Source organism: Manis javanica, chromosome 11 (assembly GCF_040802235.1).
Source record: "Manis javanica isolate MJ-LG chromosome 11, MJ_LKY, whole genome shotgun sequence".
In the NCBI taxonomy this organism is placed as follows: Eukaryota; Metazoa; Chordata; class Mammalia; order Pholidota; family Manidae; genus Manis; species Manis javanica.
In genome coordinates, this window is record NC_133166.1 from 22,154,871 (window position 1) to 22,177,938 (window position 23,068).

At 43.9% G+C, this 23,068-nt stretch overlaps 1 protein-coding gene across 3 annotated transcripts in view; it reads left to right on the plus strand.

The window, feature by feature from the left end:
* The window catches only part of FCHSD2 (FCH and double SH3 domains 2), a 332,094-nt gene extending 313,051 nt beyond the window's left edge, over window positions 1-19,043 (plus strand). For all 3 annotated transcript variants that reach the window (XM_073216029.1, XM_073216028.1, XM_073216030.1), the window contains exons 14-20: window positions 4,926-5,057; window positions 10,799-10,882; window positions 11,003-11,180; window positions 11,484-11,704; window positions 12,689-12,818; window positions 12,958-13,040; window positions 15,024-19,043. In XM_073216029.1, coding sequence (XP_073072130.1) covers window positions 4,926-5,057; window positions 10,799-10,882; window positions 11,003-11,180; window positions 11,484-11,704; window positions 12,689-12,818; window positions 12,958-13,040; window positions 15,024-15,107 — 912 coding nt within the window. In that variant the 3' untranslated portion in view covers window positions 15,108-19,043. The remainder of the gene's footprint in view (window positions 1-4,925; window positions 5,058-10,798; window positions 10,883-11,002; window positions 11,181-11,483; window positions 11,705-12,688; window positions 12,819-12,957; window positions 13,041-15,023) is intronic.
* Window positions 19,044-23,068: the final 4,025 nt, after the last annotated feature.

A 23,068-nucleotide genomic window follows, 5' to 3' on the forward strand; every position in this document is an offset into this window, starting at 1 on the left:
AATTGGGTTATTTGTGTTTTGGGTGTTGAGGTGTGTGTAAGCTCTTTATATATTTTGGGTGTGAACCCCTTATCAGATGAGTCATTTACAAATATATTCTCCCATACTGTAGGATGCCTTTTTGTTCTACTGATGGTGTCTTTTGCTGTACAGAAGCTTTTTAGTTTGATGTAGTCTCATTTGTTCATTTTTGCTTTTGTTTCTCTCACTGAGAAGATGTGTTCAGGAAAAAGGGGCTCATGTTTATATTCAAGAGATTTTGCCTATGTTTTCTTCTAAGAGTTTTATGGTTTCATGACTTACATTCAGGTATTTGGTCCATTTTGAGTTTACTTTTGTGTATGGAGTTAGATAATAATCCAGTTTCGTTCTCTTGCATTTAACTGTCCAGATTTGCCAACACAGTTGTTAAAAAGGCTCTCTTTTCCCCAGTGTATATTCATGACTCCTTTATCATATATTAATTGGCCATATGTGCATGGGCTTATATCTGGGCTCTCTATTCTGTTCCATTGGTCTGTGGGTTCAGCTTTTATTTCTTCAAATAAGTTTTCTACTCCTTTCTCCATTCTCCTTCTGTGGCTCCTATAATGCAAACATTTGGATGTTTGATATTGTCTCAGTCCTTTCCTCATTTCTTCTGATTCTTTTTTCTTTCTGCTGTTCAGCTTGAGTGCTTTCCATTACTTGGTCTTCCAAACTGATGACCTCATTCTTCTGCATCCTCTAATTTACAGTTTATTCCCACTAGTGCATTTTTCATTTCATTTATTGTATTCTTCATCTCTGATTGGTTCTGTTTTGTATTCTGTCTCTTTGTAGAGGTTCTCAGTGAGTTATTCCAATTTTCTCTCAAGTCCGGTGAGGACTTTTATAATCATTATTTTGAACTCTTTATCTGGTAGATTGCTTAATTCTGTTTCATTTCATTCTTTTTCCCAAGTTTTGCCATGTTGTTTTATTTCAAGTGTATTTCTCTGTCTCCTCATTTTGTCTGGCTTTCTGTGCTTGATTCTATGAATTAGTAGAAAGGGCTACCTCTCCTAGTCTTGAAGGACTGGTCTTGTGTAGGGGAGGCCCCTGGGCAGACTATGTGTGCCTGGTGGTTTTGACTAGTTGTCTGGAGGACTTGTGAACATTAGCTGGGATTTCCTGGTGTCAGAGCTCTCAGGGTGTGGTCTAAGGGAGGAGACACACTTGGAGGGGTCAGTCTGAGGGGTACCTAAATGGATATTCATAGGGTCCATGCTGGTAGGGAGGTAGTAGGTCAAGGTATGGTCTCCCCACCTCCACAGCTACCTGCTTCATGCCCAGGGTGCAGCAGCAGCTCAGGTGCACTCTCCAGGGGTGTGCAGCCCCCAGGAAATCCCCACTTCCATGGGTACTGGCTCCAAGTCCAAGTTCACGGTGCAGCACCAGCTCAGGCATGTGGCAATGACTGGCTGCAGGGAAGCCCCAGCGGTGGCTAAGGGAGGCATATGCGATGGGCTCTGTGACCTCATGGCAGCTGCAGTCCAAATGCACTTTCCAGTGCTGATGAGCCTGGGTGTGGGTGTGGGTGTGGGCTGGGAAGCCACTTAAACCAAATCTGAAATCAGTGTGTGCACCCCAGCCCTGCTCCCGACATCACTATCAGTGTGATGAAGGACTACAAACAATAGTGCTCTCCAGACCTCCAATCTGGGGAGAGTTCCAGCTTGTATTTTAGTTCTGTAAACTAGGTTTTTTCCCCTTACAATATAGATGCACTTCAAAGTGCAGCTTTTTTTCTCTGCCTCAGGGCAGGGAATCTGTGACCAGGTCCCTCAGCAGTACACCGCCCCTCTGCAGGTCATCACACTGGGGGTGGCGTTCCCTGTGTTTCGGCGTCTGTCTGTCCTGAGGTGTGTGCTCTTTCTGTCCCTCATTGTGCAGGTGCTCAGTTAGCGCTTGGTTCTTCCTCAGGATGAGGTGCCCTGTGCACAGGTGTAGGTTCCATGTGAAGGTGGGAGGAGGTGGGTTCAAGCTCTCTCTATGCCACCATCTTACTGGAAGTCTCAGGTTATTATATTTTTTAAAGGATGTTATCAGTTTACATTTTTTTAAATTAATTTATTTTGTTGTCATTAATCTACAATTACATGTAGAATATTATGTTTACTTGGGTCCCCTTTCACTGAATTCCCCCCACAAACCCCATTACAGTACTGTCCATCAGCGTAGTAAGATGCTGTAGAATCACTGCTTGTCTGTGTTGCACAGCCCTCCCCATGCCTCCCCCCACATTATACATGCTAATCGTGATGCCCCCTTTATTTTTCCCCACCCATATCCCTCCCTTTCCTCCCTTTCTCCCCAATCCCTTTCCCTTTGGTAACTGTTAGTCCATTCTTAGGTTCTATGATTCTGCTGCTGTTTTGTTCCTTCAGTCTTTCTTTGTTTCTATAGTCTTTGGGTTTGAGGTGAGTCTCTTGTAAGCATCATGTAGATGGGTCTTGCTTTTTTATCCATTCTGTTATTCTGTGTCTTTTGATTGGTGCATTCAGTCCATTTACATTTAGGATGATTATTGAAAGATATGCACTTATTGCCATTGCAGTCTTTAGATTCATGGTTGCCAAAGGTTCAAGGTTAGCTTCTTTAGTATCTTACTGTCTAACTTAACTCACTTATTGAGCTATTTTAAACACTGTCTGGTCATTTATTTTTCTCCCTTCTTATTCCTCCTCCTCCATTCTTTATATGTTGGTTGTTTAATTCTGTGCTCTTTTGTGCTTCCTTTAACTGCTTTTATGGGTAGTTGATTTTATTTTTTGCCTTTAGTTAGTATTTGGTTGGTCTGCTTCCTTTGCTGTGATTCTATTTTCTCTGGTGACATCTATTTAGTCTTAGGAGTGCTCCCATCTAGAGCAGTCCCTCTAAAATACCCTGTAGAGGTGGTTTGTGGGAGGCAAATTCCCTCAACTTTTGCTTGTCTGGGAATTGTTTAATCCCTCCTTCATATTTAAATGATAGTCATGCTGGATACAGTATTCTTGGTTCAAGGCCCTTCTGTTTCATTGCATTAAATATATCATGCCATTCTCTTCTGGCCTGTAAGGTTTCTGTTGAGAAGTCTGATGATAGCCTGATGGGTTTTCCTTTGTAGGTGACCTTTTTCCTCTCTCTAGCTGCCTTTAAAACTCTGTCCTTGTCCTTGATCTTTGCCATTTTAATTATTATGTGTCTTGGTGTTGTCCTCCTTGGGTCCTTTCTGTTGGGAGTTCTGCACACTTCCATGGTCTGAGAGACTATTTTCTCCCCCAGTTTGGGGAAGTTTTCAGCAATTATTTCTTCAAATACACTTTCTATCCCTTTCTCTCTCTCTTCTTCTGGTACCCCTATAATGCAGATATTGTTCCTTTTGGATTGGTCACACAGTTCTCTTAATATTGTTATTGTTTCATTCCTGGAGATCCTTTTATCTCTCTCTGCATCAGCTTCTATGTGTTCCTGTTCTCTGGTTTCTATTCCATCAATGGCCTCTTGCATCTTATCCATTCTGTTTATAAATCCTTCCAGAGATTGTTTCATTTCTGTAATCTCCTTCCGGACATCATCCCTTAGCTCTTGCATACTTCTCTGCAGCTCCATCATCATGGTTATGAGCTTTATTTTTAATTCTTTTTCAGGAAGACTGGTTAGGTCTATCTCCGTCTCAGGGTTTGCCTCTGTGATCTTGGTCTGTATCAATTTGTTCTGCCTTTTCATGGCGATAGATAATATTTGTGAGGAACTGGCGCGTGTGTTGGGTAAGAGAAAGTCCCTTGCTAGTTTGTAGCCTTCCTCTCCTGGGAGAACAGCAGCCTCTAGCAGCTTGTGCTGGGCAGCTGCGTGCAGACGGGGCTACTGATCTTGCCCGGCCGTTATGGAGTATAGCGCTGCAGTTGCTGTGGGCGTGGCTGGCCTCAGGCTGCTTCTCCAATATGGCAGAGCCACGTTGGAGGGGGAACAGGTGGGAGGCTGTTTATCGCGGTGGGGGGCCTCCGCACTGCGCTGCGGGGGTTCGGGTGCCCAGAGTTCCCCGTGATTCCCAGTTGCTGGGCTAAGTGTCCTGGGGCACTTCCATCCAGCTGTGGGGTCCCTGTCCATTAAGACTTTCAAAAAGCACTCGCTTTTCTTTGTCCTGGGTGTGCCGGCTGCGGGGACCCGCTCACGGGTCTTACTGTCCTGTTTCCCTAGTATCCAGCACCCCACGCACGCACTGTGTGTCTGCGCTCTGGTGTGGATGGTGGGGCTGGGTGTTTAGCAGTCCTGGGCTCCCTCTCCCTCCCCGCTCTGACTCCTCTCCTCCCGCTGGGAGCTGGGGTGAGGGGCGCTTGGGTCCTGCCGGGCCGCAGCTTGTATCTTACCCCCTTTACAAGGCGCTGGGTTCTCGCGGGTGTGTATGTAGTCTGGCTATTATCCTGTGTCTTCTGGTCCCTCTTTTAGGATTAGTTGTATTTGTTGTATTTTCAAAAATATATATGGTTTTGGGAGGAGATTTCCGCTGCTCTACTCACGCTGCCATCTTGGTTCTCTTTCAGTTTACATTTTTACAAACCATAGATGAAAGCCTGTTTCTCCACATCCTTGGTAGCATTTAGAAATTTCTTTTAATGTTTCCCAATATAAACAGTTTAAAATGGCAAGAGGCCTTTATTAATCAGTGTTTAGCAGTTAAAAGTGAAAGGATACTAAGTAATTTTTAGAGATTTGAAAGGCATGTTATTCTTGATCTTAAAAGGAAAAAACATCTTTGTCCTTTCATAACATGAAAAATGCAAGTGCGAACAGATACTTATTTCTACGTACAGTCAAATAAGTAAATTAATATTTTGAAACAAGCAGGTTTTCAGTGTTTTTCCCTACTTTCAGTCATTTTCTTGAAGTAAGCAAGCTAGCCAATGGCTTCTAATTTTTCCTAGCTTAATGCAGATACAGAAAAAGAAGGAGAAGAGTTTGAAGACAATATGGATGTTTTTGATGACAGCAGTTCCAGCCCTTCTGGCACATTACGAAATTATCCACTCACCTGCAAAGTTGTTTATTCCTACAAGGTTTGTATTTCTCTAAGCATGTTGCTCATAGTAAATTATAACAACTCTGAAAATACATGTAGCTGTATCTACTCAGCCTCTCCTACTGTGCTTAACATAAAACTGGTGTTCAGTTTATAGTAAAAGCAACTTAACATAATATAAAGACTAGCTGTGACATCAGAGTACCTGAGTTAAAATCTTATCTACCACTTACTTGACTACACTAGTCCCTTAATCTCTGTGAGACTCAGTTTTCTCATCTGTATTATAGTATAATATTGTAAGACTATTTGTAAATAATACTCATCCTTACTATCAATTGCATGCTTGGCCCAAGACCCTCCATTAAGATAATCCTCAAAATTGATATTAAAAGAAAACTCTTTTACAAAGCAGTTGTATTAAACTTTACCTTGCCTGGTCTTAATATAGCCACTTCTTGTTTCCATGTTAAGGAGGGACCAGGATAAATAGGTGCCAGAATTTCTAAACCTGATTTGTTGTAATAATTCTTAATCTTTCTCACCCCTGCCCTGCTTGTCACATTAACTTTTTACTTACACAAAGTAAATTGAGTTTCAGTTCCCCCGTTCCTCTCTTTCCCTCACTCCCCTCATCCAGTCCATCAGCCAGCCCTATTGAAATAGTCCACCTCCAAAACACATTCTGAATCCATTCACTTCTCACCATCTTGGTCTAGGCCATTGCTTTGATTACAGTGAAAGAAAAAAGACTGATTTGGTATCCCTTCTTCATACTTGCTTCCCAAGAGTCCATTTTTCCACTCTGCAGCCAGAATTATCTTTAACACATAAACATTATTTTATTCCTCTGCCTATAACATTTTATAAGCTTTCCATCACATGTAGAAAAGCAAACTCTTCACTAGTATCTAGTGTTCATGTTGATCTGTCCCCTGCCAGTCTCCCTAGCTTCACCTCAGAGCATTCCTGCCCCCAAACCACTTAGTACATGTTAGCCACCATGCCTGCCTTTTAGTCTTCGAAAGCACCATCCTCCCTCCTGACTTAATAACTTTGCATTTGGTGTCCCCTCTACCTAGAAACATCTTTTCCCAAATCTTGGTTGGCTGGCCTACTGCTCTTCATTGAGGCTTAGGTCAAATAGTGCCTCCTCAGGTTTCCCCTGACCCCCTATATATATAACGAACTCCTTAGTCACTGCTCATACCCCATTGCCCTTTTGCCCTCTTTATTTACTGTATAGCACTCATCACCAACCAAACTTGATCTTGCTTTCATATTTCTTTTGTCTGACTCCCTCCCCACTAAAGGTCCATGAAGGCAGAAACCTTGTCTGTGTACCTTATCTATGTGTCTTCAGCACCCAGGACAATGTCTGGCACACAGTAGGTCCTCAGTAAATGATTGTAGAATGAATAAATGAACGATGTAAGGAAGGCATGAATAAATAAATCCTCCTTTGACCTCCATGCTGATGGAGACCTAGTGCTTAAGGAGCAATAGAGGAAGGGTATGGAAGGAATCTTCAACAGTCATACATGGAACAATCTCTTTAACATCACCATCCCTGGAAAGCCAAAAGTTTGCAGTATTTGCTCCTCAAAATCAGTGATTTCCAGAGTTTTTAATTTAACATAATTTTCATTATATATTTAAATTAGTAATATTTCCTCTTTTCCAGAAGGATTGGGATTTTTTTTTTTTTTGGTATAAGATGTTTTGATAATCCTTTGAGAATTTTAAGTCATCTTCTGAGATGCTTGTGTTATCAAGTATTATAAATCTAGGGTTGGGAATGTTTCTTTCCCATTACTCACTTTTTAGTACTGTATTTACTTTGAAGTTCCAGAATCAAAATATAAGGTCCTTATAGAGGGTTTTATGCTAAGTGAAATAAGTCAGACAGAGAAAGACAAATACCATATTATTTCATTTATAAGTGCAATCTAAAATACAAAACAAACTAACAAAACAGGAATAGACTCATAAACACAGGCAATAGACTGGTGGTTGCTATAGGAGACAGGGATGAGGGAATAGGTGAAAGACCTAAAGGGGATAAAGAGGTCCACGATTCCTATTATAAAATAAATTAGTCACAGGGTTGAAAGTATAGCATAGTGAGTATTGCCCATAAGAATATAATTAATATCTTTATATGTTGGCAGATGGTAACTATATTTATTGTGAGCATTTAGTAATTGTCAAATCACTTATACACCTGAAGCCAATATATCAATTACATTTCAATTAAAACAAATTTAAGATCCTTAAATAGAGAGGGTCCTAAGTGTCTGAGTGATTATGAACAGCACACATTCATCCAGAATTCCCTCTATTGGCATATCCCAGACCTGTCCCTATCATAGACTATAGAACTCTATTATCAGTTAATCACTGAACATTTATTGAGTGCCCAATATGTTATAAATTTTAAGAATGCAAGAATGGATGTGACACAATTCCTGACCCCTAGTCTAGAGAGAGTAAATAATAAACTGAAAAATAGACTTTGTGTGGAAACATTTATAGTAGAGGTAAGACTGCTGATTCTTTCTGTGATGTTTGGGAGAAATTATACAGATGAAGTGGCATTTAAACTGGGAAGGGAGAGAGCTTTCTAAGCAAGGAGAACCGCAGATGCAGAGACATGGTTTGATGAGAGTGTGACGTGCTCAGGAAATGTTCAGTGCAGTGGTGTGTGAGCCTCAAGTGTGGGGAAGAGAGCCGCTGAAGTAAAGCTGCTTGCTGTCAGACGGTAAAGGGCCTTGTATACCTGACCAGAATTTGGCTTTTATCCTGGCTGGGAGCAGCCATTGAGTGTTCTAAAATCAGATTGGGCTTTCAAGAAGGTCACCCTGGTTGTAACATTATAGAATATAGATTTGTATAGAAAGAGACTAACTATAAGCCTCCTAGTGATTCCTATGGTCCAGACCAGCAAAGAAGGCCTGGATTAGTCTGATGAGAACAAAGAAAAGCTATATTTAAGGATTAAATTAAAAAGCCTCAAAAATGTTAACTTTTAATTCTACTAACATATATCTTAAGGAAATAACGCAAAATATAGAAGAAAATTTTGGATACAAAAATGTCCTTTCATCATAATACTACTTTGTAATAGCTTTGTAATACTTTGTAATACAACTTTGTAAGACCAAAGTTGGCAGTCCAGTAAGGGAATAGTTAACTAACCATAATTACATAAATATAACAAAACATAAAATATTATGAAAATAATTGAAAATTACACTAGTGAGAATTTTTTAAAAGAAGAAATACTATGTTATGTCAAAAAGGTAAAATACCAAATTGCATGCACTTCAAGATCTCAGTTATGTATATTCCCAGCCTTTCTACAATGAACATGTAATACTTTTATACTCAGGAAAAAGCATATTGTTTTAAAAGAAAACAGGAAATTTAGAGTGGTGGGAATGGAGGCCATGGCTCCTTCTAGAGTTCTGGCCATTGCTGGATATTAGGACTTCAGGAAGCAGTGTGAGACCACTTGTTTATTGAATAACTATTTACTGACCACGTGCTGTCTCTAGTTGGGGTAAGTTAGAAGAAATACATTCCCTGCCTTAAAAAGTCATTCTAATAGAAAGCCCACAAGAGCAGACAACTAAATAGAGTGCCATGTGGTCACTGTCGGAGGGATGCACAAAGCCTGGTAAGAACAAAAGGAGGAAGAAGCAAGCAGCTTATTGGGGTGGCCTTGGAGAACATATGAGCTGGGCTTCAAGTCATGAGTAATAAAAGCTACCATTTATGAAGTACTGTGTGCCTGGTATTTTTTTTCCTAATCCCTTCAATAACCTGATAAGAAAGATATTATCAGCTAACCCATTAATTCAGCAAATGTTAATTGAGCACTTTTCATGTACCACCTGTCCTCCTTTCTAGGCTCAGGGATACAGCACTGATCAAAACAGGCAAAATTCTCTGCAAAGGCAGAGAATTTTCACATTCTAATAGGAATAGAAAAAAAAACTGAGGCTCAGAGATGTCTTGTGGCCACTTGCCCTTAGAAGCACTGATTACTTGAACCCACAGTAATGTAAACCCATTCACCAGATGGAAAAGAGGGAGAAGGACCTGCTGGAAAGAAAGAACAGCCTGGTAAAGTATAGAAGCAAGGAAGAACAGGGTGGGTTCAGAGAATGGGGAATCGTGTGCTGTGGCCAAAGAATAAAGAGACCACAGGGACCAAATTCATGTAGGTACCATAGTCTTCCATGCCATGCAGAGGACTTGACCTTGTCAGGTGGGAGAATGGTATGATCAAACTAGCATCTGCTTATGTAATGATGTTGGGCAACTTGCATGGACCTCCAGGACTTTTCTGTAGGGCAGCAATGTATTGAAAGGTGTTCTTATCCCTCCTGCTTTGCTCTCACTGATTGAAGTCTGGTTGTGTTGATACTAGTTAAGTCTTGCCGTAGAGTTAGGAAAAACATCTTTGTTATATAATGCCTTTTGCAGTATATTCATAGTGTGGTGTAGCTTCAAATTAGCAAAGAAATTCCACTGGAAAAGCTACCAAAAATCAGTGAGCTTTTTTCCCCTCATGTTTTGAATCAGAGTTAATTTGCTTAAACTAATGACCCTGGAGTATTTCTGTGACTGGTCAGCCATTTTCAATACTGTTTTTTCCATCTCTGCAGCCATGGTAATGTCCAGAGTCTGGGTTTGGTGGGATATTATGAAGCACGTGAAATGGGAAATGAGTCGAGGAAAGTGACCCATTTTCTTGCCTTATTTTCCCTGGTGTAACTTGGACATATTTTACACTTTGAGACTGTGAGATTTGAAAAACTGTATGGTATTAAGTGGTAGTTTAAACTGACCTTGGTCCTTGGGGAAAGCGTGCAAGACTGTTCGCTAGAGAGAGTGAGAAGATGCCAGCAGGCCCCTCCCTGTTACATGTGACAGGCAGGTCTCTCTAGGCAACAATGCCACGTAGTCTCCCTCCAACCCCTCTGCAGAGCCCCTGAGAGTGCTCTCAGATTCCACAGTCTCCAGGGCTGGTGCTAGTGGACTCCTGCTGTCAGGGGTAATAAAACCATCACAGTTAGCTGCTTGTGCAGGAGCACCCACAGGGATCAGCCCTGTCTCCGCAGTTAAGTTGGAGCACAATAAATCCAAACTTTGACTGATCTCAATCATTTACTTTCCTACATTTCCTTTTTTCTCTTGGGCACTGTTTGACAGTGATTCCAGATCAGTTCTAGGCGCTTCAGAAGCTGTCATCCACTCCATGTGCATAGTCCTTTGCCTTCCCACAGCATGCACCTCCATGGTAGCCCTCTGGTGCAGTTCTGACTCGGTGCTTTCTCCTTTGCCTGTGCTGCCCAGATCAGCATGGTTCTGTGCTTATTCATCCCACATTGCCTCCCCCATCCTCCCCAGAATGGCAGGATTGTCATTTTGAAGAAATGGAGGCATCAAGAAGTTGAATAACTTACCAATAAGTACGTAAGCTGGAGCTAGAGCCCCAGTCCACTCTTTCCAGCAGAGTGCTGTGTTCACTGCACTTATTACCTCTTGAGGATTCCGTTTCTCCAGTTTTTGTTGTGGCTTTATTTTGTTCAGTTTTTTAAAGTAAAACTTCATCTCATTATGATTGTTTTACAACACTTAAATTTTTATGTGCAATACATTTTTCAAAATCATTTCAGTATTTTGATTCCCCCATTTTTGTTATGATCAGCTCACATCTGCCCTTTATCTAACCTTTTTAATTTTGTCCATGACCATCCTACATTGCAGGCTTCTCAACCAGATGAGTTGACCATTGAGGAACATGAGGTGTTAGAAGTGATTGAAGATGGAGATATGGAAGACTGGGTGAAGGTATATTCCTTTGCTCATATCGCCCCTTCTTGTGATATTTTTAGGAGTTTGTTTTGGTTCTTGTTATGACCTGTCCAGATTGTGTGTGCAAACCTTTTTTGTTGCGTGTCTTTTACTCAGGCTCGAAATAAAGTTGGCCAAGTGGGTTATGTGCCAGAGAAGTACCTACAGTTCCCCACCTCCAACAGTCTGCTGAGTATGCTGCAGTCCTTGGCTGCTTTGGACAGTCGGTCACACACGTCCAGCAATTCCACGGAGGCCGAACTTGTTTCAGGCAGCCTCAACGGAGACGCCAGTGGTAAAGACTGAAACAAGGCACCCCTTTATTTGGTCACATTTGGCCTGAACTCTTATTACCCTAGAGTCAGCCTTCAGTAGGTTAGAAAGCACAACTTTATTCCTAGTCTATATTTTCCTTTATTTGGTCACATTTATTCTGTACAGTAGAATCCCAAAGGTGATCTTCAGTGAGTGAAACAATTACTGCTTTACTCTTATTCTGTATGACTGTCTGGTAGTTGTCACGTGAGCAGAGGGGTGGTTGCAAAAGTAACCTGGCTGTCAGTGTTCTTACTACATTTTTCTCTGTCTTTCTACCTAGTCTGTTTTGTAAAAGCACTTTATGACTACGAGGGCCAGACAGGTGATGAATTATCTTTTCCTGAGGGAGCAATCATCCGAATCTTGAACAAAGAAAACCAGGATGATGATGGCTTCTGGGAAGGGGAATTCAATGGGCGAATTGGGGTTTTCCCATCGGTACTAGTGGAAGAACTGTCAGCCTCAGAAAATGGTGACACTCCGTGGATGAGAGAGATTCAGGTACGTGAGAGGGGAGAAAACTGAATTAAAAGGCGTTAAAAGAAAGTGACTACCAAGAGTTGTTGGCCCATGCAAGACCAGGCTATAGTCTCGGACCCATCCTCTCTACTCCAGTCCTCGTTACCAGGTTTCTGCAAAACTAGATTTGGGAAAGCAGAGACTCAGCAGTCAGACTCTCATGGAATGGCAGTATTACACCTCCTTTCTCCCACATACTGTTCTCTGAATGGCTTAACCGCAATGCTCAATTGTATGTAACATACAAATGAATGGTTTGGTAGAAAGAAACAAACCAGAGAAGGGAATGTGTTGTCTCTGTGGCTAGTTTATATAGTAAAAATATTAGGTTGTTCTTCCTCTCCCTCACTGTGAGAGCATTCCTGGCCAGCCCAGGTCCTGCCAGGCCATCTCAAAGTACTCAGTGAGTGGCAGAGCCCCGATATACTCATGTGGCCCTAGACTTCACTCATCACAGCTAAGCTCACCTTTCCAGAAAGGGCCTGATTCAGATCTGTCACAGCAGTGCCCCAGGTGCAGGACCTTAAGGAACATGTCTGCCCATCTTGTTTGTGGCCACTTAGCCTGACATTTACAAAACCTGGGGAAGTCAGGAATTCAGCCAATTGTTTTATCTTTACAAAAAAACAATATAACTTGTCTCTTTTTCTTCACTGAATTTACTGAATTGACTAATTTGGTATGTTTTCAGTAGAACACTAGAGAATGCTTTGAATTGATAACTGTTTAAGATAAACTAAAATCAGTAGTATAGTATGAGATCTGTGATAGTAAAAAGTTAAATGCAACACAAAACTGGGGTTTGGGGTGATTATTTCAGGCTCTAATGTGCTTATAATGAGGCTGACAAAGAAAGTGTTAATCATCATAACTTGGCACTAGAGAAAAGCAGTTTGCTGTAGTGTGGGAAGCCAGCCATCTCTCTGTGCAGACGGGGGCACTTGGTAATCGCTCCTCCCTCTGCAGATCTCTCCTTCCCCCAAGCCACCTGGCCCGCTGCCTCCACTGCCGCTGTATGACCAGCCTCCCAGCAGCCCATACCCCAGCCCAGATAAGAGGAGCTCCCAGTACTTCCCCCGCTCGCCTTCAGCAAATGGTAAGGGTTCTCTAGAGCATGGATCTAAATACATTTTCATTCAGAAATCCACATGTTCACCTGAAGGACAAAGTTCTGCATTAGCATTTTTGTTGCTCAGCAGCACGAATAAAATGAGTTTCTTGGTTCTCTTCCATAGAAAACAGCTTCCATGCTGAATCGCCAGGATTCTCACAGGCACCAAGGCACACTCCTGAGACCTCATATGGCAAACTGCGACCCGTAAGTCTGTTATCTGGTGGGGTTACAGAATACACAGTTCTTCCAAAGTGGAGGTTAGAAAGTAATGTTTTCCCATGGTCCCTGTGTTATTATGAATTCTCCCATGCAGGGGTGAGATGGGTTTGGAAAAATAAAAAAGCACTTGAGAAGGAAGGCTATAAACATGAACACATTTTGGAAGGTCTAGGCTGTGCTGGTGCTGTTTTCACTGAGCTGTGGTGAGTGCCCCAGATGACAGCTGTGAGAGCACACCTTGCTTACAGCAGGCTCTGAGCACCAGGCGGTCTGACTGTGAGGCAGAAGTGCTGTCTTCAGCAAGCATTCATTGACATACTGTGTTCCAGACTTACATTTGCCTCTTTGAGGGACACGGAGATGAAATAATAAGATACACGTCATGCTCTTTTGAGTTTTGAGAGCTTCTGTTCTCAAGGAGAATCTATTCTTACAAATAATCACCTCTCCTCACCCCTAACTCCACTGCCAGCTGCACCCCACCACCTCACTGTGAAACAGCTCTTCCATGGTCAGAACTTTCCCATAATAATCCAGTGCACACTTGCAACTTCATTTTCCTTGACCCCCTTATCAGCATTTGACACCATTCCTTCAGCCACTCACTGCCTTTGGCTTCATTCATTCATATGTGCATTGAGTGCCTTTTTACTGACTTGGTTCTTTATCGTAAATGTAATAGGAAGCAGCTGCAAGGTTGTAAACAGTGCAGTGATATGACTGGCTCTGCATTTTAAAAACATTGCTATAACAGCTAAGTTGAGAATGAATGGAAAGTGACAGAACATAGGGAGCCATTATGAAGCTGGAGCAGTGGTCCAAGTAAGAGGGGGCTGTGGCTAAGAGTGGTCCAAGTAAGAGCATGGACTGGTGGCTAAGAGTGGGAATAGAGAGAAGTGGGCCAATTTGTTCCATCCTCGTCCCTGGTTTGCTTTCTGCCTCTCTGGCCCTTCCTTTTCATTGACCTTTGCAGGCTCCTCAGCCTCTCTCCATCTCTGATGACGCTTCTCGGAGTTCTGTCTGGGGCCACTTCTCTTGAGTCATTAAACACTCTCCCTGTGCAATCTCATGGCTCTGATAACCTTTTATTTACTGACAACTTCAAGATTTATAACTACCAGTCCAATCTCTTCCCTAAACTCAGACTTTTGGGCATCTCAATGTATATGTACCAAACCCCCAAAACTCAGCAAAATGAGTTGACTGTCCGCCCTCCTAGCCATTCTCCTCCCATATTTCTTGTCTTGGTGAGTGGAGCCCCTATCCTACTAGTGCTTTGGAGTCACTCTTCATAAGTCCCAGGCCCTGCCTCCCTCATGACCAAACCTGCCAGGTTCACCTCAGAGACAGCTGTCAAATCTTCCCACCTCTCTGCTACTGCACTGCCAGTGCCCTCATTCAGGCTAGCATCAGCTCTCATTCAGATGGCTACAAGGGCCTCCTAAATGATCTTCTTACCTATACTCTTGCCCACCTCCATTCTTTTCTCCTGTTACCTGAGTCATCTTTTCACACATCTACTACTGCTATTTAGTATATCAAAGACTCTTCTTTGCCTACAGAGTTAAGCTCAGATTTCTTAACATGGCTTCATAACTTAATCCTAGCCTACTTTCTAGTCTTCTCTCTTATGACTTATCTCCTTCCCAGACATGCTTCAGGTCTCCAAGCATTGCTTTCTCTTGCTTCCAACCCCAGGCCTTTGCTTTGGACAAGCTTTTAGGGCCACAGTGACTCTTGTGCCTCTGAGAGTTTCAGTGTGGCCAAAAACCTGACTTGTGGACTTCACATTTCACCCTGAACAGTAACTCCTTCTCAGTGTGGGAAACAGTGATGATTAGGTGGAAAGCACATGCTGAGAGCATTTCTGAGACCCCTGGGATGCATACATGCTTGGGTAAATGACTAGTTGCTCCAGGCACTGAATCAGGAAGCTGACTAACCATCCATGTCATATTTCATTCTCAGGTCCGGGCAGCTCCCCCTCCACCTACGCAGAACCACCGAAGGCCAGCAGAGAAGATCGAGGATGTGGAAATCACACTGGTGTGATGATGGGTTAGCCCATCCATTACTGCTACAATCAAGGCCAGGCCTGGAGTTTGGCCAGGCTTGTTTTTTAGGCACCTTTGCATGATGATGACTCTTGAACAGAGCAAAAACAAGGAAGATTATATGTGACTGGGTAGCCTGGTGGACTCCTCCCACGTTTTGAATATTTTGTGCCTTTTTTTGTTGTCATTTTCTATGTCATCTCTCCTACCATAGCACAAATCCTAGTGGGCCCTAGAAGCAGAGGGGGGCATCCTCATGTCTAACAGTGGTCCATTTTTATACAAGATTCAAGACCAGGCCTCTTTCAGGGCACAGTCCCAGAGATACCAATCAGGTGCACTCGTACAGTATATTACTGTGGCCACGGGATGTGGCAGAGATATTCATCTTTCTTCAAGTGGCTTTTGCTTGTCTGGTTGAATTTTATCAGATCACTGGCTACATAAGGAAGAGAAGGAGGGACTTCAGGAGAGGCTGGCTCCTCCCCATTGTTAGTCCCCAGACTGAGAAAGTGAAACCTGATTGGAAAAAAGGACTGCCCCGAGTTTAACGCCAGTTACTTTAATGCACATCTCTTCCACAACTAATGGATTTAAAAAATAACGGTGTCCTTTGTATTAATATTTATGCCATTCATTTAGTATTAGTGGAGCTAATATTGGAGGGGCTGAACTAGTAGCCAAATCTTGTCCATCACATAGACTAATGGAAAGGAGGCTGTGGCTGAAGCAGAAATGGAGCTTCCAGATCTGAAATGAGCCAATTTAATGTTTTTTATATTTGGGTATTTTCATCTTAATTTTTGCAGCATATACTCTTCTGACTAGTATCCTTAGAATCTGAATGTCTAGATCAATTGGCAACACATACCTGCCTTCTTGAGCTTCTCTACTAGCAAGGTCCCTGGAATTACTTTATTCCCAAGGCAGTGCACTGGCCCAGTCAGCCAGAGAAAATGCAGCTTCCTAGGTCCCATCAACCTGATGTTTGCTTGGGAGGAAGAACCTGTGGCTCATGGAGGAAACTGGCTTCTTATAAAAAGGGACTAAATGATTGCACACCCTGCACAAGTGCAAAACGAGGAGGAAAAGACAAGTTCTTCAAGCCCAGGGAGGGCCAGGAGTCGCACTTGCATCCTCCTGTGAAAAACAGAGAATGCCTTACCTAGGGACTAAGGGTATTTGCCAGTTGCTTTTTTTTTCTTTTTAAGAAATCAAATTTGCAGAATTTAATCTGAAAGTTGTATTATGCTTTGAAAACTCCATCCCTCCTAAAAAAATCTTTAAAAACTTGAAATGCTTACCACATGTCCCCATGGGATTTTTGACCAAAAGTAAGGTCTTAGCTGAAGAAATTTTTGGTTAGAAATTGATCACTTCATGACAATACCCACTAATGAATCTTCTTCATAACTTGGGGGTTTTTTGTTTCTGTTTTTTGCATTTCTTAACCTGTTGATCTATTTGAGGTCTTTTTGTGTTTATCAAACTTATTCTTAAGTTTAAAAAAGAAAAGGGTGGTTTTTTAAGATTTGAAAGTTTGCTGGCGCATTTAAAAAAAAAAAGCACTTTAAAAATCTTTGAAGTGCTTAAACCAGGCAGTTCTCACCACCCAATCTTGTATTCTCTCCTTAGCTAGCCAAATTGTCCTTGAATCTGGATTTTCCGCATTCTCAGAGGGTTATTTGAAGTTTTTTGTTGTATTTTAAAATATCTTTTGGAAGAGCTGCTAATTTTATTTTAAAAAAACAGAGTTGTAAAAATATGCCTCCTTTTTAAGAAGAACCTCTCCCTCCAGGACGTGTAACCCAGCGCCACAGTGCACAGGGCCAGGCTCGGAGGGGTACCTCTGTGCTGATGTGCTTCCTTTAGAGTGGCTGTAAAAAGTTTGTATTTATTATGTATAAAATGTTGAATAATAAAAAAATGGAATTAAGTTTTCTAAGTTTCCTTATAAAAAGATTTGAGTAAGCAGACTTTTCCAAATTGAGCTTCTTAAAAGACACTCCTGGGCCCTCCTTTGAACCCAACAACACATAGGGGAAGTACATTTTAATCAATCCATAAGATAGTCAGTCCCTGATGCCCCCACACCTGCCCGGGGAATAGTCTGGATGCTAGAGAAGTAAATAAGGTGTTTTACCAGTGGGAAGAGAAAGGACAGGTACACATATGAGGACAGTACTATGTGATGTGGCTGGAAGGGGGTTTGGACAGCATACAGAGGGGTCTCGGGGGGCAAAGGAGGGTCACTGACACACTTTGCAAGGGTGGGGTCTCAGGCTTCTACGAAGTGGGCATTCTGGACCCCTCTGCCCATTCCTAAACCTCTACCTTGAGGAATAATGAATCAAGTGAAGGAAATTTTACTGGTGTGGGGAATAGGTAAAGGATCCCGGTTAAAGGCTGAGTCCCTCTGGCTGCCAGCCCAGCTCAGCCGGTGTGGGGAGGGGCCCCACCACTCTCCTATTCCAGAGCTGGCCATGTGCAGTATGTATTCTTCCAGACATTTTCTGTGCATAAGACTCATAGGTGCACATGCTGCCTTTTTATATAAGCTTTTATCTATTGCCTTTTATGTAAGATTATATAATACATTTAAGTTTACTTCATTCTTTTGGATGGCTGCATTTGACTCCATTGTTTGGATATATCCTAATTTAAGCATTCCTGTAGTAATGGATGTTTAGGTTGTATCCATTAGCTATTAGGAAGTAAAATTAACATCTTGTACTTAATTCTTTATAAATTTGTTCCAGTAAAAATATTGAGTAAATACCTAAATACATAATTTGATAGTCAAAAATTTTATTTTTTCAATTTATTTTATTTTATTTTATTAGATTTTGCCAAATTGGCCTCCGAAATTTTGATTGTATCCATTGAAGCTCTCATGAACACCACAGGAGATGACATGGGACTGTGGTGTCAGAAGGTCTGAGCTAAATCCTGGCTCCCACTTGATAGCTGTGGATCCAAGAAAACCATCCAGGTGTACAGCACAGGGTAGACAAAATGGTCCTCACCCTCACCTCTCCCACCTTTGGTGGTCTTCCTCTCAGAACTGGGGTCCTTGCTACTCATCCAGCCTCACAGTAACACAAGGTTATATGAGACACAAGGAAAGCATGATGTGTGTAAAAGTGCTTTATTGTATCATAAATACAGGAAGGGCTGTCAGTGCACATTAAGTAGCTTTTCCATCTTCTGCCTTCCCCTGCTAATGAAAACTGCTCCCATCTGACACTGCTGTTGGTATTGGAGGCTCAGTTTGTGACCAGAGGACAGAGCTAAGCTAATTGCCCAACCCAGTGTCACAGCTAAGATTTGACCACCTTCGTCACAAGAACTACCCATAATGCAGTCAAGCCAGTCACAGCACACCACCTGGGTCCCTTTCCTCTCTGACCATGCACCCCAGCCCACGTCTACAAGCCAGAGGCTCCAGAGGGAAGATATCACACCTGGCCACTGCTTTATGGGACAAACTTTCCTTCTGGGCTGCTGCATCTCCAGCTTTAAAAGGACTGCAATGAGATGATTCCCTAGGGATTATCCAATTCTTATTTTATAGACAAGTTCAGTTTCTAGACACAGAATGAAGACATCACATAAAAAGGTCACAACATTTGGAAACAGACTTAATAATGGATGGCCAGACAGACTTATCAGGATGGCCAGAAACTGAAAAGACCCAAGCCCCTGGACTCTGCTGTGACAATGCAAAGCATCCTCTAGGTTGTGATCATATGCAAACAGCACATTGCTCGCTACCCAGCCACAGACTCTAGTTGCAGGGCCAACTGCTGCCTGGCCCTCTCTGAGTGGCCTTAGGACAAAGTGAGGCTGCTCTGAATCTGCATTTATTTTGTTCATTACAAAGTTGTTTTTCATGGCAAAAATACAACCAAGTTACAGAAATTTTAGTTTAGAAGGGGGAGAATTGTCATTTGTCCTGAAATCCTACATGACCCAACCATTTGAAGTTTCCTCAACTCGCCAGGATTGCTCTGTTACTGCTTGATCTGCCAAGATGTCTGTGGATGCCAAAGAGCATCTTGTTCCTGGACCATTTTCCCCTGGTCCCAATAGCCAAAAAAGCAAATACAGTACTTCTGCCATGTCTATTTCTGAGAGCTCTGGTCTGGGAATATCTTTCTAGAACGTCATCCTGAAACATTACAGAAATGAGCCAAAAATGGGGTTCAACACCACTTCTGTACCGTGTGTTAAATACCTAAGTGTCCTTCTCATTCTTGTCACCCACTTGCTCCTGTCCGGGCAGGGGAAAGAGCCTGTATTGAATACAGGTCCCTGTCTTGTATTCAGGTCCCTGGGCCACCTCAGTTTGCTGTGACCTTGGGCTCTTCCCTTCACCTTTCTGGGCCTTACAATACAAACTTCCTAAGATCCAGGAAGATCAAACAATGTACAGATCAGCTGAAAATATTTCTTCCTGGTGGCTATCCATCCAAGGAAAGGAAAGAGCCTGTATTCAGATATGGTGTGTCTGAATCCCAGATGGGTCCACACCTGGCGCTGTGGGGATTCCTCCAGAGGACATCTTAAGGGCCAAGACCACCTTTACTCAATCACTATTTGTCCGGTCAGCAAACCTACTGCCCCCAGGCCACGGTTGGGGCACTAGAGGTACAAATGACCCAGACCTTGTCCCTGTCACCCAAAGGCTCACATCTGATGGGGGAGACTCTGGAACAGCAGACTGCCAAGGTGCATCTCCCAGGACAGGATAACCCCAAGGAGCAGTAGGAGCCCAGAACAAGGGCTCTGTCGTTTCTCCCTCTAGGGTCTCAGGCTCACTAAGGCCCAAGATTGGGCAGGGCAGGTGGAGGAGGCGGCACTCATGCCTGCAGAACAGCCCCAAGAAATAGCAGTGGGGCAGGAGAGCCTCACAAATGAGAAACTCCTTCCTCTGGAAGACACTGGTTTGTCCAAGGTCTCTCTCAAAGACAACTGGGAACAGGAACAGAGCCTAGAACTGGGCCTTCAAAAGCCCAGACCAGCCCCTCACTGCAGAATCTGAGTCATTTTTAGAAAAGAGGGAATCAGAGGCCTGGATTCTTATCCCAGCTCTGCTGTGTGACCCTGCATAAGGCCTGGGACCCTCTCTGGGCCTCATTCCATGTGCACAGGGGCAAAAACTATTTCAGTTTTGACATGTAGGGGCCCCAACATAGGCACCCCTGAGAACCTGAGTACTGAAAACCTGAGTACCGACTTACTGAAAGCCTAGAGGTTGTCAGCGGGGGCTCTGTCTCTGCGCATTCCGCTCTTGGCTGTTCATTCTCTGGACTGCCTTGGCCTGTCTCTGGCATGCCCTCCAAGTAAGCTAAGGCATGCGTGTCTCCCAGAGGTAAGGCAGCCGCACCCAAGGGTGTGCTGTCATATTTGCTCCATGAAGAAGGGACAGCTTAAGGGGAACAGAGGGGTTGCTGTCCCAGGAGTCAAGTCAGACCATTCCCTGAGTACCTTTTCTGGGTTATCCGTCTTCTCTGCAGTCCTGAGGTACTTGTCTCAAATGGTGTAGCTGGTAACAGCCTCTCAGCATTCAAGTTCACCTCACTCCTATGGCTCTGCATGTTCCTCACTGCAGAGGACGTTAACCCTCCAGGTTCAGGCCTAAGTGCCCCAGACCCAGAATGGAAAAGAAGATGCAGGGAGGGATTTTGTGTTTAGATACAAAGCTAGAATCACCCTCCCAGTGGTGGATGCAGTGGGGGCAGACTACTGGGTACAAGGGTTACGCCCTGCAGCCCTGCCTAATTGGGAACCCAGGTTCTCTGACATTTTCTTTTTTTAAAAAAAAGGGTTTGTCACAATCCAGCTGTGGCAGCTGTGTGACTTCATGTAACCTAAGTGTCAGTTTTCTCATCCATGGCAGGGATACTGATATCACAAGGTAGTTGGGAGGAACAGGTAAGATCCTGCATGGAAAGCACAGAGCGTGGGGCCTGCCACGAGCACCCACTAACAGTGGCTGCTGAGAGCATCAGTCTTTCCAGCCATGAATCTCAGCAGGCAAGAAAACGGCCCCAGCAAACAGTAGGCGGTTGGTGACTCCTGGTGGTCACTGGGAGGCAGGGCATGAGGGATGGGCCAGGCCTTAAAAGCCTGACTGGAAGGATGCTGGACCCCTAGTGTCAACTATTAGACTTGCTGAGTCTTTGAGTAAGAGAATTTAGCCATTTAATTGAACATTTTCTGAGGCTTTCCCTGTGCCGGGCCTAATCCCAGGGAATACTTTATTCCCATCCTGGCCTAGTCCAAGAGCTCCCTGCCCAAAAATGCGGGCAGGCAAGCAGACACAACGGGAGCACAGGGATGGAGGAGGCCCCTAGCCAGCCTGGCAAGGTGGGAAAGGCTCTAGGGATTCTCAAGGACAAATTTGAATTGGGGGTTGGGAGGGAAGGCCATTCTAGGCAAAAAGGAAATCACACATAGGACACATTTAGAGTAGAAAGAAAATAACAATGCAGCAGAGGCCAGCAGGGTTGTTCTATGGACTTTAAATCTCATGCCCAGGAGCTTCTTTTCAAGCAGAACTTCAAAGGGTTGAATGTGTGACCATGAAACCTTAGACAGCCACTCTGGCTGTGGCAGGGTGACATCCATCTAGCATTCCCTCCAAGCAAGCTAAGGTGTGCACGTGTTCCCTGAGGTAAGGCCACCGCACCCCAAGGGGCCCTGCAGTGGCGGCAGGGAGAGAAAGCACTGTTAGACACGGCAGCCCCAGGCCTTGGTACCCAAGAGGTCATAGGGTGTGAAGGGAAGAGGAGCTTATGTGGGGGGGGTGGGGGGGGTGATGCCCAGGAGGCAGCTGGGTATGTCATCTAGTGCCCAGGGGGCAGCTAGGCTAAGAGCAGTGAGTGATCTGCAAGTCAGCAGAGATAGATTTGGGTATTTAACACTTCACAGCCTTTGGCATGTGCCAGGACTTTACATATACTAACACATTGAGTCCTTACAACAACCTTTGAGGGAGTACTATTATTATCAGCCCATTTTGTAGAGGAGGAAACTAAGGCACAGAGATGTTAAGTTAATGTTAATGCTCAAAATCATCCAGCTACTAAATAGTGGAGCTGAGATTCAAACCCAGACAGTGTGGTTACAGAGTCTAGGCTCTTAGCAATCTGCTGCCCATCCTGGGTATCATTTCCAAAACCCTGGGACTGGCAAAAATCACCAAGGGAGACTTTGCAAGGTGATAAAGGAGGAGGTGAAGAGTTTCAGAGTAAAGCCTTTGAATCTCAGCTGATCCCAGAGATCAGTCCCCATCACTCAAGGTTAGAAGTCCCTTCTGTTGCCTTGCGGCACAATGGCTGTCTTGCTGACTCCTCACCTATGTCCTAGGTTGGCAAAGGAAGTGGGGGGCCAAGGCTCCACCCCATCGGGTCTGCCTCCCACTCCAAATGCTTGTTCTGATGTAAGTGGAGCTCCAGGCCCAGGCCCAGCCCACAGCTGCCCTCCCACAGACACATCAGGCCATTCCCCACCAATTCTAGGCTGTGCCCCTGGAGCAAGAACATGGCCAGGCTAAAGCAGGCCTGGTGTACCAAGTACCTGACATCACTCTGGTTTGTCAGGATCCTTTCCACCAGGGCGCCTCTGGGCTGCTTCCCCTGCTCCCTCCTCAGAACTCCCAAGGGCCTGCCACAACCTTAGTCTACCCTGCGGGCCTGAAGCAGGAGGGCCCAAGGTGTTGTTGGCTTGGCCTCAGGACCAGCTTGGACCTGGTGAAATTCCCACTGCACTTTGCTGCCTCTGGCCTTTGTTCATGCTGCCCCTCAGTTAGATGTGAATAGGACCAAGGCGGGGCTGGCTCTGTCCCAGCTTTGTGCAGGAGAGGAAAGGAGGCCAAGTCTGGGTCTCCTCAAGCCACCAGCCCAAAGGATTCTCTCTCCCCTGAATACTGCAAAGAAGCAAGCACACACCATT